Source organism: Acanthochromis polyacanthus, chromosome 7 (assembly GCF_021347895.1).
Source record: "Acanthochromis polyacanthus isolate Apoly-LR-REF ecotype Palm Island chromosome 7, KAUST_Apoly_ChrSc, whole genome shotgun sequence".
NCBI classification, from domain to species: Eukaryota; Metazoa; Chordata; class Actinopteri; family Pomacentridae; genus Acanthochromis; species Acanthochromis polyacanthus.
Window position 1 is genome coordinate 354,364 of NC_067119.1, and position 19,013 is coordinate 373,376.

Genomic DNA, 19,013 nt, shown 5'->3' on the forward strand with positions numbered 1-19,013 from the left:
AGAGAAATCAATACCTGATCAATGACACTGATCGGTTTAATGAAAGCAGTTCAATGTAAAGCATTATAAAATATGAAACATTATCACGACCAGTACGACTTTCACAATAAAAGCCTCTGGTAGTTTAACAGCCAATCACAGCCAGGGGGTGGAGTCATAGTGAAGCAGCTGATTGGCTGCTGGTCAGCTGTTGTCCACCTCCTCCTCTGAGTTGAAGATGTCTGACAGCTGGTACTTGTCCACTTCCTCATCCTCATGGACCGTCTTACTGCACCTGCTCAGCTGGTTCTCCAGGACGGGGATGGACCTGTGGTACAGCTGGTCGATGATCTCTGAGGACGACGTCAGAACATCAGAAGACCAGGAGAACATCAGAGAACATCAGAATAGCTAACAGTACTGCCAGTATCACAGTACTGGTAGTACTACTGTAGTACTGTGTGGTATGCACCGAGGAGCAAGATGGCGCTTTATAGAGTGCAACGTTGCGGAGCTCTCAGAGTCCAGTTTCTTCTTTCTTTTCTTTTTATATTATTTTCTTATAATAACAATAATGGATTAGATTTATATCACGCTTTTCTGGCCACTCAAAGTGCTTCACAATGGATCCATCATTCATTCACTCTGGTGGTGGTAAACTACATTTGTATCCACAGCTGCCCTGGGGCAGACTGATGGAAGCGTGGCTGTTAATCCACGCCTACGGCCCCTCTGACCACCACCAACATTCACACACATTCACACACCAGTGTGAGAGCAGCACTGGAGGCAAGGCGGGTTAAGGACACAACAGCACATGACTAGGACAGAGCGGGAATCGTTCCAACACCTTCTACACCAGGTTCGACAGGCTGAGCACAGACTGTCCCTCAAAAGCCCCCTGTGACCCCACAGACAGCCCTCCAGGTTACACACACAGGTCCTGAAGGCTCTGAAGAAGGCGGTGGGGCCTGATGGAGGGCTTCCCAGAGTACTGAAGGCCTGTGGGGAACAACTAGCTGGTGTGTATGCTGACATCTTCAACACGTCTCTATCCCAGGCTGTAGTCCCCCGGATCTTCAAATCATCCACTATCATCCCAGTCCCTAAGAGACAGACACACCCACCCTAAACGACTTCAGGCCAGTGGCACTCACACCAGTTGCTCTGAAGTGCCTGGAATAACTAGTCCTCACCCACATCAACAACGTGTTCCCGGACACTGTCGACCCCTCCAGTTTGCTTACAACCGATCAGTGGACGATGCGGCAGCTTTAGCCCTCCACCACATTCTGCAGCACCTGGAGGACAGCAGAGCGTATGCCAGGATGCTCTACCTGGATACAGTTCTGCATTTAACACCATCCGCCCGGGCGGACTGATGGAGAAGCTGGCAGACCTCGGCATCCCAACTCCCACCCACAGCTGGATTTTGGATTTCCTGACCGGAAGACCACAGGTGGTGAAGATGGGAAGACGGGTGTCAGCACAGGATCAGCACAGGGATGCTGCCTCAGCCCCAAACTCTTCACCCTGTACACACACTACTGTGGCTCCACCCAGGACAACACCGTCATCATCAAATACGCTGATGACACCACCATCCTGGGCCTCATCAACGGGGGAGACGAGTCAGGATACAGGACCCTGGTCAACCACGTTCTTGTCTATGGAGAGGAGAACAACCTCATCCTCAACACAGACAAGACCAAAGAAATAATGATGGATTTCAGGAAGAATCCCCTCCTCTACAGCCTCTTCTCATCAGAGGGACTGCGGTGGAGAGGACAGACAGCCACAGATTCCTGGGACTGCAGCTCACACCTGGTCTGAGCTGGACAGGTAACACCATGGCCACAGTGAAAAAAGCCCAGCAAAGGCTGTATTTCATGAGGCTGCTCAGGAAAGCTGGTCTGAAGCATCGCCCTCTCACCAGACCTACAGAGGACTGATAGGGAAACTCCTCACCACTGGAATCACTGTTTGGTATGGAAATACCACACAGGCAGAGAGGAAGGCTCTGCAAAGAGTTATGAAGACTGCAGAGAGGATTATAAGGACAGAACCTCCTTCCATGGACTCTATGTATGTGCAGCGCTGTAGGAAAAGACCAGAGGCTCACTCTCTGCTCCGACACAAACAACCTGAGACACAGCAGAACAGACAGCATCAGAACCCACAGACAGCATCAGAACCCACAGACAGCATCAGAACCCACAGAACAGACAGCATCAGAACCCACAGAACAGACAGCATCAGAACCCACAGAACAGACAGCATCAGAACCCACAGACAGCATCAGAACCCACAGAACAGACAGCATCAGAACCCACAGAACAGACAGCATCAGAACCCACAGAACAGACAGCATCAGAACCCACAGACAGCATCAGAACCCACAGAACAGACAGCATCAGAACCCACAGAACAGACAGCATCAGAACCCACAGACAGCATCAGAACCCACAGAACCCGCTTTTTCAGCAGCTTCTTTCTGCCACAGTCACACTGATGGCAGAACAAAAAATAAGAATCTAATGCTACCTCACTTTAATCACATGAGCTATAACTGTGTGAAAATCCTGACAATGCGATTTCTTATCGTAAGTTTTGTCACTCAGACTGTGACTCTGAGAGCCCTGCACAAGAGTTCCAATGTTTCTGGACTGTTGGTTTTATGCACAAATGAATCCTTGAATCCTACTGGGAGTACTACTGTAGTACTGGGAGTACTGGGAGTACTAGGGTAGTACTCACCTCCAAATGGTAAACAGGTCCAGTTGGGAACTCTGGAAACCTTCAGTCTGCGGAACATCTTCTGGACACAAACAGGAGTCACGTTCCTGAAACACAACACAGAACTACTGTAAGTACTACCATCAGTACTGCAACACTGCACAGTACTAGTGGTACTACTGCAGTACCAACAGAGTATACTAGTGGTACTACTGCAGTACCAGCAGAGTATACTAGTGGTACTACTGCAGTACCAACAGAGTATACTAGTGGTACTACTGCAGTACCAGCAGAGTATACTAGTGGTACTACTGCAGTACCAACAGAGTATACTAGTGGTACTACTGCAGTACCAACAGAGTATACTAGTGGTACTACTGCAGTACCAGCAGAGTATACTAGTGGTACTACTGCAGTACCAACAGAGTATACTACTGGTACTACTGCAGTACCAACAGAGTATACTAGTGGTACTACTGCAGTACCAACAGAGTATACTACTGGTACTACTGCAGTACCAGCAGAGTATACTACTGGTACTACTGCAGTACCAACAGAGTATACTAGTGGTACTACTGCAGTACCAACAGAGTATACTAGTGGTACTACTGCAGTACCAACAGAGTATACTACTGGTACTACTGCAGTACCAACAGAGTATACTACTGGTACTACTGCAGTACCAACAGAGTACTACTGTTAGCTGCTGCTGACAGTTTGACCTGAAACTCACCCAAGACTCAGAGCGACGTCGTCCCAGTCGATGTCCGAAGAATCACTGATGTCCATCTGGTACAGCCTGAGACAGGTAGAGAGACAGACAGGTAGAGAGACAGACAGGTAGAGAGACAGTTTGGTTCAGATTTCTGATTTCTGATTAGATAATACATTTCTAGAATTGATCACACCTGGTCCAGGTGTGTCCTGTGATCTTACATTTTGATCAGCTGGATTTTTGCCTCCAGTCTGTCAGCTCCTCTTTTAGATTTCCTGCCTGATGAAGACATTCTGTTCTTCAGGATGGAGAACCTGGAACACAGAGAACACATTAGAACACACAGAGTCCACAGAGTACACATCAGAGTCCACAGAGTACACATCAGAGTACACATCAGAGTGCTCTAGAGTCCTGAGAGTAAAAACATTACTATGTTGTATGACCAAGCATTGAATCTAAATCATTCCACACAACTGAAGTACTTCACAGTACCAGTACCAGTAGGGTACCAGCACCAGTAGGAGTTCCAGTATCAGTACCAGTAGGAGTACAGGAGCAGGTACTGACCACTTGAGGCGACATTGGGTCCAGGCCCGGCTCTCCACCTGCTGGCTGATGTCCTTCCAGGGCAGCTTGCTCCACAGCTGGTCTCTGCTCAGACCAGAACCTCCAGGACTCTGGACCAGGGTCTCCAGGTGAGTCCGGACCGCCTGCTTCAACCGGGACTCTTCTTCTGCTGTCCACGAGCCACGACCTGCCGCTGGACCACAACATAAACATGTCAAACACTGGTCACACGGGTCAGACATGGGTCAAACACGGGTCAGACATGGGTCAAACACGGGTCAAACACGGGTCAGACACGGGTCAAACACGGGTCAAACACGGGTCAGACACGGGTCAAACACGGGTCAGACACGGGTCAAACACGGGTCAAACACGGGTCAGACACGGGTCAAACACAAGTCAGACACGGGTCAAACACAGGTCAGACACAAGTCAGACACGGGTCAAACACGGGTCAAACACGGGACAGACACAAGTCAGACACGGGTCAAACACGGGTCAGACACGGGTCAGACATGGGTCAAACACGGGTCAGACATAGGTCAGACACGGGTCAAACACGGGTCAGACACGGGTCAAACACAAGTCAGACACGGGTCAAACACGGGTCAGACACGGGTCAAACACGGGTCAAACACGGGTCAGACACGGGACAGACACAAGTCAGACACGGGTCAGACACGGGTCAGACACGGGTCAAACACGGGTCAAACACGGGTCAAACACGGGACAGACACAAGTCAGACACGGGTCAAACACGGGTCAGACACGGGTCAAACACGGGTCAGACACGGGTCAAACACGGGTCAGACACGGGTCAGACACAAGTCAGACACGGGTCAAACACGGGTCAGACACGGGTCAAACACAAGTCAGACACGGGTCAAACACGGGTCAGACACGGGTCAAACACGGGTCAAACACGGGTCAGACACGGGTCAAACACGGGTCAAACACGGGACAGACACAAGTCAGACACGGGTCAAACACGGGGGAGACACGGGTCAAACACGGGTCAGACACGGGTCAGACACGGGTCAAACACGGGTCAAACACGGGTCAAACACGGGTCAGACACAAGTCAGACACGGGTCAAACACGGGTCAAACACGGGTCAGACACGGGTCAGACACGGGTCAAACACGGGTCAAACACGGGTCAAACATGGGTCAAACACGGGTCAAACACGGGTCAGACACAAGTCAGACACGGGTCAGACACGGGTCAGACACAAGTCAGACACGGGTCAAACACGGGTCAAACACGGGTCAAACACGGGTCAGACACAAGTCAGACACGGGTCAAACACGGGTCAAACACGGGTCAAACACGGGTCAGACACGGGTCAGACACGGGTCAAACATGGGTCAGACACGGGTCAAACATGGGTCAAACACGGGTCAAACACGGGTCAGACACAAGTCAGACACGGGTCAGACACGGGTCAGACACAAGTCAGACACGGGTCAAACACGGGTCAGACACGGGTCAAACACAAGTCAGACACGGGTCAAACACGGGTCAGACACGGGTCAAACACGGGTCAAACACGGGTCAGACACGGGTCAAACACAAGTCAGACACGGGTCAAACACGGGTCAGACACGGGTCAGACACAAGTCAGACACGGGTCAAACACGGGACAGAAAAGTCAGACACGGGTCAGACACGGGTCAAACACGGGTCAAACACGGGTCAGACACGGGTCAAACACGGGACAGAAAAGTCAGACACGGGTCAAACACGGGTCAGACATGGGTCAGACACAAGTCAGACACGGGTCAAACACGGGTCAGACACGGGTCAGACACAAGTCAGACACGGGTCAAACACGGGACAGAAAAGTCAGACACGGGTCAGACACGGGTCAAACACGGGTCAAACACGGGTCAGACACGGGTCAAACACGGGACAGAAAAGTCAGACACGGGTCAAACACGGGTCAGACATGGGTCAGACACGGGTCAGACACGGGTCAGACACAAGTCAGACACGGGTCAAACATGGGTCAAACACGGGTCAGACACGGGTCAAACACGGGACAGAAAAGTCAGACACGGGTCAAACACGGGTCAGACATGGGTCAGACACGGGTCAGACACGGGTCAGACACAAGTCAGACACGGGTCAAACACGGGTCAAACACGGGTCAAACACGGGACAGAAAAGTCAGACACGGGTCAAACACGGGTCAGACATGGGTCAGACACGGGTCAAACACGGGACAGAAAAGTCAGACACGGGTCAAACACGGGTCAGACATGGGTCAGACACGGGTCAGACACGGGTCAGACACAAGTCAGACACGGGTCAAACATGGGTCAGACACGGGTCAGACACGGGTCAGACACGGGTCAGACACAGGTCAGACACAAGTCAGACACGGGTCAAACACGGGTCAGACACGGGTCACACAGGTCAGACATGGGTTGTGTGTTGGGGTCAGAGGTCATGTGAAGCCCACCGATGGTGGAGAAACGTTTCTCCAGAGCGTAGTGGCTCCGATTCATCTTCTGTGAAATCGTCTTCCAGTCGTTGCCATGGAGACGATGGAACTTAATCAGAGAATCCACCTCCTCCTTGGAGAACCTGAAAGAACAACAGAGGGTTGTATAGGTAGAACAGAAACACACGGTTCTCCTCAGAGAACCTGAGAGAACAGCAGAGGGTTCTACAGGTAAAACGTGATTTGACCTCTGACCTTCCCATGTGGTTCCTGTCATCAAAAATCTTCTTGGCTCGGACGTAAACCTGATGACATGGGCGAGGAATCCCCTCAGCTGAGAGACAGACAGATGGACAGAGAGACAGACAGGAGGACGGAGAGACAGACGGGCAGACAGAGACAGACAGGTGAGTCAGACAGTCGTTTCCATACGTGCCGTTCTCATTGATCGGCATCTGAGGCTGTTGCCTGGATACCTGCTGATTGTTTACGTACCGATCCTCTCCAGGAAGTGATGCTGTACTTTGAGCTTCTTAAGCTCCGCCTGCTGCTCTCTGAACCTCTGAGGGAACAGAAGCTGATTGGCCGAGGGGATGCCCGTCAGAGCCAGGAAGTCTGCAACGTTGTCCATGATTTGCTGGTTCTCCTCCCGAGAGCATCGCCCCCAACGCAGCGGCACACCTGGAGGACAGACAGTATGACAGTAGTACTAGTACCTTTCTGTCTGAAGTGTTTGTAGTACTAGTACCTTTCTGTCTGAAGTGTTTGTAGTACTAGTACCTTTCTGTCTGAAGTGTTTGTAGTACTAGTACCTTGTTGTTTGAAGTGTTTGTAGTACTAGTACCTTTCTGTCTGAAGTGTTTGTAGTACTAGTACCTTTCTGTCTAAAGTGTTTGTAGTACTAGTACCTTTCTGTCTAAAGTGTTTGTAGTACTAGTACCTTTCTGTCTGAAGTGTTTGTAGTACTAGTACCTTTCTGTCTGAAGTGTTTGTAGTACTAGTACTTTGTTGTCTGAAGTGTTTGTAGTACTAGTACCTTGTTGTCTGAAGTGTTTGTAGTACTAGTACCTTTCTGTCTGAAGTGTTTGTAGTACTAGTACCTTGTTGTTTGAAGTGTTTGTAGTACTAGTACCTTGTTGTCTGAAGTGTTTGTAGTACTAGTACCTTTCTGTCTAAAGTGTTTGTAGTACTAGTACCTTTCTGTCTGAAGTGTTTGTAGTACTAGTACCTTTCTGTCTGAAGTGTTTGTAGTACTAGTACCTTTCTGTCTGAAGTGTTTGTAGTACTAGTACCTTTCTGTCTGAAGTGTTTGTAGTACTAGTACCTTTCTGTCTAAAGTGTTTGTAGTACTAGTACCTTTCTGTCTGAAGTGTTTGTAGTACTAGTACCTTTCTGTCTGAAGTGTTTGTAGTACTAGTACCTTTCTGTCTAAAGTGTTTGTAGTACTAGTACCTTTCTGTCTAAAGTGTTTGTAGTACTAGTACCTTGTTGTCTGAAGTGTTTGTAGTACTAGTACCTTTCTGTCTGAAGTGTTTGTAGTACTAGTACTTTGTTGTCTGAAGTGTTTGTAGTACTAGTACCTTGTTGTCTGAAGTGTTTGTAGTACTAGTACCTTTCTGTCTGAAGTGTTTGTAGTACTAGTACCTTTCTGTCTGAAGTGTTTGTAGTACTAGTACCTTGTTGTTTGAAGTGTTTGTAGTACTAGTACCTTGTTGTCTGAAGTGTTTGTAGTACTTGTACCTTGCTGTTTGAAGTGTTTGTAGTACTAGTACCTTGCAGTTTGACGTGTTTGTAGTACTAGTACCTTGCTGTTTGACGTGTTTGTAGTACTAGTACCTTGCTGTTTGAAGTGTTTGTAGTACTAGTACCTTGTTGTTTGAAGTGTTTGTAGTTCTAGTACCTTGTTGTTTGAAGTGTTTGTAGTACTAGTACCTTGTTGTTTGAAGTGTTTGTAGTACTAGTACCTTGTTGTTTGAAGTGTTTGTAGTACTAGTACCTTGTTGTCTGAAGTGTTTGTAGTACTAGTACCTTGCTGTTTGACGTGTTTGTAGTACTAGTACCTTGCTGTTTGACGTGTTTGTAGTACTTGTACCTTGTTGTTTGAAGTGTTTGTAGTACTAGTACCTTGCTGTTTGACGTGTTTGTAGTACTTGTACCTTGTTGTTTGAAGTGTTTGTAGTACTAGTACCTTGTTGTTTGAAGTGTTTGTAGTACTTGTACCTTGCTGTTTGACGTGTTTGTAGTACTAGTACCTTGTTGTCTGAAGTGTTTGTAGTACTAGTACCTTGTTGTCTGAAGTGTTTGTAGTACTTGTACCTTGTTGTCTGAAGTGTTTGTAGTACTTGTACCTTGCTGTTTGAAGTGTTTGTAGTACTTGTACCTTGCTGTTTGACGTGTTTGTAGTACTTGTACCTTGCTGTTTGACGTGTTTGTAGTACTAGTACCTTGTTGTCTGAAGTGTTTGTAGTACTTGTACCTTGTTGTCTGAAGTGTTTGTAGTACTAGTACCTTGCTGTGTGAAGTGTTTGTAGTACTTGTACCTTGCTGTGTGAAGTGTTTGTAGTACTTGTACCTTGCTGTGTGAAGTGTTTGTAGTACTTGTACCTTGCTGTCTGAAGTGTTTGTAGTACTTGTACCTTGCTGTGTGAAGTGTTTGTAGTACTTGTACCTTGCTGTGTGAAGTGTTTGTAGTACTTGTACCTTGCTGTCTGAAGTGTTTGTAGTACTAGTACCTTGTTGTCTGAAGTGTTTGTAGTACTAGTACCTTTCTGTCTGAAGTGTTTGTAGTACTAGTACCTTTCTGTCTGAAGTGTTTGTAGTACTTGTACCTTGCTGTCTGAAGTGTTTGTAGTACTTGTACCTTGCTGTGTGAAGTGTTTGTAGTACTTGTACCTTGCTGTGTGAAGTGTTTGTAGTACTTGTACCTTGCTGTTTGACGTGTTTGTAGTACTTGTACCTTGCTGTTTGACGTGTTTGTAGTACTAGTACCTTGTTGTCTGAAGTGTTTGTAGTACTTGTACCTTGTTGTCTGAAGTGTTTGTAGTACTAGTACCTTGCTGTGTGAAGTGTTTGTAGTACTAGTACCTTGTTGTCTGAAGTGTTTGTAGTACTTGTACCTTGCTGTTTGACGTGTTTGTAGTACTAGTACCTTGCTGTGTGAAGTGTTTGTAGTACTTGTACCTTGCTGTTTGACGTGTTTGTAGTACTAGTACCTTGCTGTGTGAAGTGTTTGTAGTACTTGTACCTTGCTGTTTGACGTGTTTGTAGTACTAGTACCTTGCTGTGTGAAGTGTTTGTAGTACTTGTACCTTGCTGTTTGACGTGTTTGTAGTACTTGTACCTTGCTGTGTGAAGTGTTTGTAGTACTTGTACCTTGCTGTTTGACGTGTTTGTAGTACTTGTACCTTGCTGTTTGACGTGTTTGTAGTACTTGTACCTTGCTGTTTGACGTGTTTGTAGTACTTGTACCTTGCTGTTTGACGTGTTTGTAGTACTTGTACCTTGCTGTTTGACGTGTTTGTAGTACTTGTACCTTGCTGTTTGACGTGTTTGTAGTACTTGTACCTTGCTGTTTGACGTGTTTGTAGTACTAGTACCTTGTTGTCTGAAGTGTTTGTAGTACTAGTACCTTGCTGTCTGAAGTGTTTGTAGTACTAGTACCTTGTTGTCTGAAGTGTTTGTAGTACTTGTACCTTGTTGTCTGAAGTGTTTGTAGTACTTGTACCTTGTTGTCTGAAGTGTTTGTAGTACTTGTACCTTGTTGTCTGAAGTGTTTGTAGTACTTGTACCTTGCTGTTTGACGTGTTTGTAGTACTTGTACCTTGCTGTTTGACGTGTTTGTAGTACTTGTACCTTGCTGTTTGACGTGTTTGTAGTACTAGTACCTTGCTGTTTGAAGGTCTTGAAGCGCTGCAGGTCGTACCGCAGTAACTTGCTGATCTCATCGACTGATTTCTTTTTGACGTCTGGAATAAACTCCTGCAGCTCCTCCACCAGATCCCAGTTAACCCTGAAGACAAAACAAATATTCACCGGCTCATCTAACTGCACCACCGCCTCATCTTGTCATCATGGCATTATGATTTTTTCTCCTGACTTTACGAATGTCAGGACCTTACGAAGTTTTCTCGTAATGTTACGAGCTTTTATTCTGACCTTACGAACTTTTCTCTGAATGTTACAAACTCTTCTCCTGACTTTACGAACTCTTCTCTGATGTCTGAACTTCATATTAAAGCTGGTAAATGAGAACTCACTGCTGGTTTGTCTTCTCTCCTCCGGGTTTCTCCTCCATCACATTTCCATTCTTCTTCTTCCTCTTTTCTGTCTTGTTTTTTGTTCCCACAGAACTCGATGCATCTCCATTGTTTGGGTCTGTTGTGGTTGTTGCTGTGGTGACAGGTGCCTTCTGTTTTTTCTTCTTGTTGGTTACCGTGGAGTCCGGTTCTCTGCAGCCGATTGTTGCCATGGCAACACTCTCCTCACACACATGGTTCTCGTGCTTCTTCTTCTTCGTGTTCTTTTCTGTGTCACAGGTTTCTATGGCAACCTGAAGCTTCTTCTTCTTTTGCTTCCTGCTCATCTGTCCATCCTCCTCCTCTTCCTCTCTCTCCTTCTTCTTCTTCTTAATATTCGTCCCTCCATCAGCAGGAGGAGGAAGACTGATCATCTTCTCCTCCTCTTTCCTTCTCTTCTTCTTCTTCTCCTCCTTCACTCTCTCAGGAGTGTTGATGTTCACTGGAGAAGGAGGTTCATCCAGAGTCTCTGACCTCTTCCTCTTCTTCTGAGAAGAGGAAGAACATGCAGGATTCATGACAGAGGAGGTGATGAGGAGGTGATGAAGAAGTGATGAAGAAGTGATGAAGTGATGAGGAGGTGATGGAAGACGTGTAGATTTGATGCTGCAGATTTCTTGTTGAAGCTGCGACAGAAGAAACAAACAGCTCAGATTATCTGGATCACATGACTGAGGACTCCAACAGCTGATTGGTCCGCAGACAATCAGAGCTGCTGCCATTGGACAATGACGTCAGCCCAGGAAATGACATCAATACGACAAACAGACACATCTTTATCACTTATTTTTTCATAAATTTCTGCTTCATTCTAACAAATGTGTGTCTTTTATGTATTATGATGCCATTGTTTTTCAGCTCCAGTGACATCATAATCACTGTTCCCTCTAAGCTGCACTCTGACAGTCTCAGCACACAGAAAATCTGCGCTGCGCACAAAAAACATCCAACCTAAATTGAAAATAAAATAAATTCATAACAATTCATTCTGTGCTATTTTTCAGTGTGAGTCAGTGAGTGACCGGTGACCGGCTGCTCCAGCCAGTCATGTGGTTCACATCGTATTTATGCAGCTAATCGTCGTTTACAGGCGTCCTGATGTGCAGCCTCCTTAGCCGGCTGCTGCAGCGCTACCGTATCCAGTCTTCTCTATGTATCTGTGCTTCTCTGTGTGTCCGGTTCTATGGTTCTGTCGATGGTTTCCTGGTTACAGACGCTGCTGCTCACTGCTCTGTGTGTTTAAAAATGTCTACACCTGAAACTGCACCACGTCCAAAGAAGCAAAAACGTTTGAGAGGGAAGACTGGAACCCTGGCAATGGGTACAAAAAACTGTGTTTTCTGTTGCTCATGGACTGAAGTAAGGCAGCATCAGGAGAACAACATGTAAGAAACATGAGAACAGAGAGAACCAACCAGCAGCTCACAGTTTATCATCATCTGATCATCTCCTGAAGTCCACATGGTAAGAGACATCATGATGAGTTTGTGAATTTACAGATTATGCTTATAATCATGCTGATGTGGCCGTAGACTCTACAGGATTTTAGTGACTCAATGAACTCCTCAGTTTTATTTAAATGCTTTTTAGTTTTCAGTAAACATTTAATAGACTATATGTGATCAATAATCATTTATTTAATAGACTATATGTGATCAATAATCATTTATGTAATAGCCTATATGTGATCAATAATCATTTATTTAATAGCCTATATGTGATCAATAATCATTTATTTAATAGCCTATATGTGATCAATAATCATTTATTTAATAGCCTATATGTGATCAATAATCATTTATTTAATAGTCTATATGTGATCAATAATCATTTATTTAATAGCCTATATGTGATCAATAATCATTTATTTAATAGCCTATATGTGATCAATAATCATTTATTTAATAGACTATATGTGATCAATAATCATTTATTTAATAGTCTATATGTGATCAATAATCATTTATTTAATAGACTATATGTGATCAATAATCATTTATTTAATAGCCTATATGTGATCAATAATCATTTATTTAATAGTCTATATGTGATCAATAATCATTTATTTAATAGACTATATGTGATCAATAATCATTTATTTCATAGCCTATATGTGATCAATAATCATTTATTTAATAGACTATATGTGATCAATAATCATTTATTTCATAGCCTATATGTGATCAATAATCATTTATTTCATAGCCTATATGTGATCAATAATCATTTATTTAATAGTCTATATGTGATCAATAATCATTTATTTAATAGCCTATATGTGATCAATAATCATTTATTTAATAGCCTATATGTGATCAATAATCATTTATTTAATAGACTATATGTGATCAATAATCATTTATTTAATAGTCTATATGTGATCAATAATCATTTATTTAATAGACTATATGTGATCAATAATCATTTATTTAATAGCCTATATGTGATCAATAATCATTTATTTAATAGCCTATATGTGATCAATAATCATTTATTTAATAGTCTATATGTGATCAATAATCATTTATTTAATAGACTATATGTGATCAATAATCATTTATTTCATAGCCTATATGTGATCAATAATCATTTATTTAATAGACTATATGTGATCAATAATCATTTATTTCATAGCCTATATGTGATCAATAATCATTTATTTCATAGCCTATATGTGATCAATAATCATTTATTTAATAGACTATATGTGATCAATAATCATTTATTTCATAGCCTATATGTGATCAATAATCATTTATTTAATAGACTATATGTGATCAATAATCATTTATTTCATAGACTATATGTGATCAATAATCATTTATTTCATAGCCTATATGTGATCAATAATCATTTATTTAATAGACTATATGTGATCAATAATCATTTATTTCATAGCCTATATGTGATCAATAATCATTTATTTAATAGACTATATGTGATCAATAATCATTTATTTCATAGCCGATATGTGATCAATAATCATTTATTTAATAGCCGATATGTGATCAATAATCATTTATTTAATAGTCTATATGTGATCAATAATCATTTATTTAATAGCCTATATGTGATCAATAATCATTTATTTAATAGCCTATATGTGATCAATAATCATTTATTTAATAGCCGATATGTGATCAATAATCATTTATTTAATAGTCTATATGTGATCAATAATCATTTATTTAATAGTCTATATGTGATCAATAATCATTTATTTAATAGCCTATATGTGATCAATAATCATTTATTTAATAGCCGATATGTGATCAATAATCATTTATTTAATAGTCTATATGTGATCAATAATCATTTATTTAATAGCCTATATGTGATCAATAATCATTTATTTAATAGTCTATATGTAATCAATAATCATTTATTTAATAGTCTATATGTGATCAATAATCATTTATTTAATAGCCTATATGTGATCAATAATCATTTATTTAATAGCCTATATGTGATCAATAATCATTTATTTAATAGTCTATATGTGATCAATAATCATTTATTTAATAGCCTATATGTGATCAATAATCATTTATTTAATAGCCTATATGTGATCAATAATCATTTATTTAATAGCCTATATGTGATCAATAATCATTTATTTAATAGACTATATGTGATCAATAATCATTTATTTCATAGCCTATATGTGATCAATAATCATTTATTTAATAGTCTATATGTGATCAATAATCATTTATTTAATAGACTATATGTGATCAATAATCATTTATTTCATAGCCTATATGTGATCAATAATCATTTATTTAATAGCCTATATGTGATCAATAATCATTTATTTAATAGCCGATATGTGATCAATAATCATTTATTTAATAGCCTATATGTGATCAATAATCATTTATTTAATAGCCTATATGTGATCAATAATCATTTATTTAATAGCCTATATGTGATCAATAATCATTTATTTAATAGCCTATATGTGATCAATAATCATTTATTTAATAGTCTATATGTGATCAATAATCATTTATTTAATAGTCTATATGTGATCAATAATCATTTATTTAATAGCCTATATGTGATCAATAATCATTTATTTAATAGTCTATATGTGATCAATAATCATTTATTTAATAGTCTATATGTGATCAATAATCATTTATTTAATAGTCTATATGTGATCAATAATCATTTATTTAATAGTCTATATGTGATCAATAATCATTTATTTAATAGCCTATATGTGATCAATAATCATTTATTTAATAGCCTATATGTGATCAATAATCATTTTATTTAATAGCCTATATGTGATCAATAATCATTTATTTAATAGTCTATATGTGATCAATAATCATTTATTTAATAGCCTATATGTGATCAATAATCATTTATTTAATAGCCGATATGTGATCAATAATCATTTATTTAATAGTCTATATGTGATCAATAATCATTTATTTAATAGCCTATATGTGATCAATAATCATTTATTTAATAGTCTATATGTAATCAATAATCATTTATTTAATAGTCTATATGTGATCAATAATCATTTATTTAATAGCCTATATGTGATCAATAATCATTTATTTAATAGCCTATATGTGATCAATAATCATTTATTTAATAGTCTATATGTGATCAATAATCATTTATTTAATAGTCTATATGTGATCAATAATCATTTATTTAATAGCCTATATGTGATCAATAATCATTATTTAATAGCCTATATGTGATCAATAATCATTTATTTAATAGCCTATATGTGATCAATAATCATTTATTTAATAGCCTATATGTGATCAATAATCATTTATTTAATAGACTATATGTGATCAATAATCATTTATTTAATAGCCTATATGTGATCAATAATCATTTATTTAATAGACTATATGTGATCAATAATCATTTATTTAATAGTCTATATGTGATCAATAATCATTTATTTAATAGCCTATATGTGATCAATAATCATTTATTTAATAGTCTATATGTGATCAATAATCATTTATTTAATAGTCTATATGTGATCAATAATCATTTATTTAATAGTCTATATGTGATCAATAATCATTTATTTAATAGTCTATATGTGATCAATAATCATTTATTTAATAGCCTATATGTGATCAATAATCATTTATTTAATAGCCTATATGTGATCAATAATCATTTATTTAATAGACTATATGTGATCAATAATCATTTATTTAATAGTCTATATGTGATCAATAATCATTTATTTAATAGCCTATATGTGATCAATAATCATTTATTTAATAGCCGATATGTGATCAATAATCATTTATTTAATAGTCTATATGTGATCAATAATCATTTATTTAATAGCCTATATGTGATCAATAATCATTTATTTAATAGTCTATATGTAATCAATAATCATTTATTTAATAGTCTATATGTGATCAATAATCATTTATTTAATAGCCTATATGTGATCAATAATCATTTATTTAATAGCCTATATGTGATCAATAATCATTTATTTAATAGCCTATATGTGATCAATAATCATTTATTTAATAGTCTATATGTGATCAATAATCATTTATTTAATAGCCTATATGTGATCAATAATCATTTATTTAATAGCCTATATGTGATCAATAATCATTTATTTAATAGCCTATATGTGATCAATAATCATTTATTTAATAGCCTATATGTGATCAATAATCATTTATTTAATAGACTATATGTGATCAATAATCATTTATTTAATAGCCTATATGTGATCAATAATCATTTATTTAATAGACTATATGTGATCAATAATCATTTATTTAATAGCCTATATGTGATCAATAATCATTTATTTAATAGCCTATATGTGATCAATAATCATTTATTTAATAGCCGATATGTGATCAATAATCATTTATTTAATAGACTATATGTGATCAATAATCATTTATTTAATAACCTATATGTGATCAATAATCATTTATTTAATAGCCTATATGTGATCAATAATCATTTATTTAATAGCCTATATGTGATCAATAATCATTTATTTAATAGCCGATATGTGATCAATAATCATTTATTTCATAGCCTATATGTGATCAATAATCATTTATTTAATAGCCTATATGTGATCAATAATCATTTATTTAATAGCCTATATGTGATCAATAATCATTTATTTAATAGCCTATATGTGATCAATAATCATTTATTTCATAGCCTATATGTGATCAATAATCATTTATTTAATAGCCGATATGTGATCAATAATCATTTATTTAATAGCCTATATGTGATCAATAAATGACCTTTTCCTGTCTAAAGAAAAACTCTCTCAGAACTCTGATATGTTAACAGTACTAAATAAATACATAAATAAATAAATACATTCATACACACATAAATGAGTTCATACATTAATGGTGTTAAGATCAGATTTAGATGAAAAAACATCCGTAGAGACTTTCTTTGTCCAGTTTTCTGCATTCAGTTTGTGCAGAATCCAGTATTACACACTGGGTGGTCGTTACGTTTTATTAGTTTGGTTTCACTGTTTAAAATGATGCCACATCTTTTTAGACAGAACCTGTGATCATAAAACAATACAGAACTCTTAGTTTTTTTTAAATAAAGCTTTATGTATGACTAAATGCTTTTTTTCGATCAGTGTAACAGGACATGATCAGCTAATGTATTGATCCATAACAGATGTTCTCTGATTCTCACAGAACATCACGTGGAAAAGCACACGCTACCAGAACCAGTTCAATAATCACTGATCAATACTCACTGATCAGACTTCAAACTGGACCAGTTCAGAAGCTTTTCTTCAAATTTCCCTCCAATCAGAAGCGTCGTTGTTTCCAATCAGCTGTATTGATCCACAGACCGGTTCTGGTTCTGGTTCAGGTTCTGAACTGGTCCACTGGTCGGACACTGATCGATCAGAGATGATAAATCAATTACAATCGATCAGAACTCACCTGATGAATCTCTGCTGCACGCGCCAGGCTGCTTGTTTACTTCCGGTTTTGTTTCAGCGCATGCGCGGTGCTTCAAAGATCGGAGGGGCAGGGGGTCTCACTCTGACAGAGATTCAGGACCCGATAAAGATCTGACGGAGTTCCAGAAGCAGAACCTGAAACTGTTTTCCACGTTTCAGCTCCAAGAATCATCAGAACATCCCAGAAACGTTTCAGACACGCTCTGTGTTAAACTCACTACAGAACCATTTCAGCACTTTGATCCATCAGGCAATGAACTGAAAGAAACAGAACCAGGTGTTAGTTTCATACCTGAGCTGTACAACAGACTGATTCTACTGATCCCTGAGCACCAGAACCTACAGCAGTCAGGAGAACAGCAGAACCAACAGATCCAGGAACATTATGGAGGTCAGTAGTGATGGATCCGTCTGCGTGTGTCCCTTTAAGAAAGACACGTGACCCATACGGCTGCTGTTTCCGGTCATTGAGGCGCCAAACTGTCTTTCTATCACCCAGACTAGAGAAAGAATCAGACCTTCTGAAGCGAAGTTCTTCACTTCAGAATAGTGATGTCGAGATGAAGCTCCATGAAGCACTGAGGCTTTCCATCCAGTTGGTTCACTCATGGGTCGAAGCTTCATGGTGCTTCTTTTGCTCTACTGCGCCATCAAGTGGACAAATAAAAGTAAAACAGGCAGCTTGCCTATAATGACACACTGGCTTTGCTATGTGAAGCTTTGAACTGTTTTTAAATGATGATGCCCATAAACAAGTAATATACTTAATATAGTGTCTGTTTTTCCTGATAGGAGAGAGAGAGGGGGAAGTGGAAACAAATGGGGAGAGATTTGAGATCTGTAGTTTGACTGCTGGATTGAGGTCAGGTTCTGGTTTTCTGTAAAGTGTTTAGAAACTTTTAATTGTAATACGGGCAACATAAATAAAATGTGCTTGTGCTACTTTTTGTTTTGTGACTGTGCTTGTGGTACCAGTGAAAAACTAAAGTAGGGACAGCATTTTTTTGTTTTTATTCAAGAATATTAATTTTTCCACAATGCTGGGATTTAGGTGGTTTCTTTTTTTGCACAATATTTCTCCAGCTCTTTGAAACACAACAGACATTTCATCTTTTGAAAAACTAGAATAAAAGAAATTAGAACAAGCGATGTGCGGTGTTGTAACAGGTACTCATATTACAGTTCACTTGTTATTTGCCACTTTATTAGCAGAAAAAAATTGAATAAATTAGGTCAAAATGTTCCCAGAAAGGGGAGAATCTTCTCTTTTTGGCCTTCTTCTGTGGAAAA

At 39.5% G+C, this 19,013-nt stretch overlaps 1 protein-coding gene across 3 annotated transcripts; it reads right to left on the reverse strand.

Annotated features, from left to right (window-relative positions):
• Positions 1 to 18: 18 nt before the first annotated feature.
• On the reverse strand, positions 19 to 18,321 carry LOC110970915 (transcription termination factor 1). Of its 3 annotated transcripts, XM_051951022.1 has the most exons (10): positions 10,703 to 11,259; positions 10,331 to 10,455; positions 6,942 to 7,127; positions 6,702 to 6,780; positions 6,465 to 6,589; positions 4,001 to 4,193; positions 3,652 to 3,744; positions 3,449 to 3,514; positions 2,737 to 2,822; positions 19 to 332 (listed from the first exon to the last, which is right to left on the reverse strand). In XM_051951022.1, exons 1-10 carry the CDS (start codon positions 11,257 to 11,259, stop codon positions 184 to 186), a joined length of 1,659 nt encoding a protein of 552 aa, XP_051806982.1. In that variant the 3' UTR covers positions 19 to 183. The 3 variants fall into 3 exon arrangements, with proteins under 3 accessions (XP_051806982.1, XP_051806981.1, XP_051806980.1); XM_051951021.1 differs by lacking the exons at positions 19 to 332; positions 2,737 to 2,822; positions 3,449 to 3,514; ... (3 more) ...; positions 6,702 to 6,780; positions 6,942 to 7,127 and adding exons at positions 8,476 to 9,402; positions 9,659 to 10,010; positions 18,016 to 18,321 and having other exon boundaries at positions 10,235 to 10,455; positions 10,703 to 11,367; XM_051951020.1 differs by lacking the exons at positions 19 to 332; positions 2,737 to 2,822; positions 3,449 to 3,514; ... (3 more) ...; positions 6,702 to 6,780; positions 6,942 to 7,127 and adding exons at positions 8,476 to 9,402; positions 9,595 to 9,786; positions 9,819 to 9,978 and having other exon boundaries at positions 10,235 to 10,455.
• Positions 18,322 to 19,013: the final 692 nt, after the last annotated feature.

What these genes read in the sequence shown, in the direction of transcription:
- LOC110970915 (XM_051951022.1), bottom strand. Translation starts at nt 11,259, where the DNA reads ATGAATCCTGCATGTTCTTCCTCTTCTCAGAAGAAGAGGAAGAGGTCA. An exon ending in CAAGACCTTCAAACAGCAAG is followed by an intron (nt 7,128 to 10,330) that starts GTACTAGTACTA and finishes TCTGTCCTCCAG; the next exon opens with GTGTGCCGCTGCGTTGGGGG. An exon ending in AAAATCCAGCTGATCAAAAT is followed by an intron (nt 3,515 to 3,651) that starts GTAAGATCACAG and finishes TACCTGTCTCAG; the next exon opens with GCTGTACCAGATGGACATCA.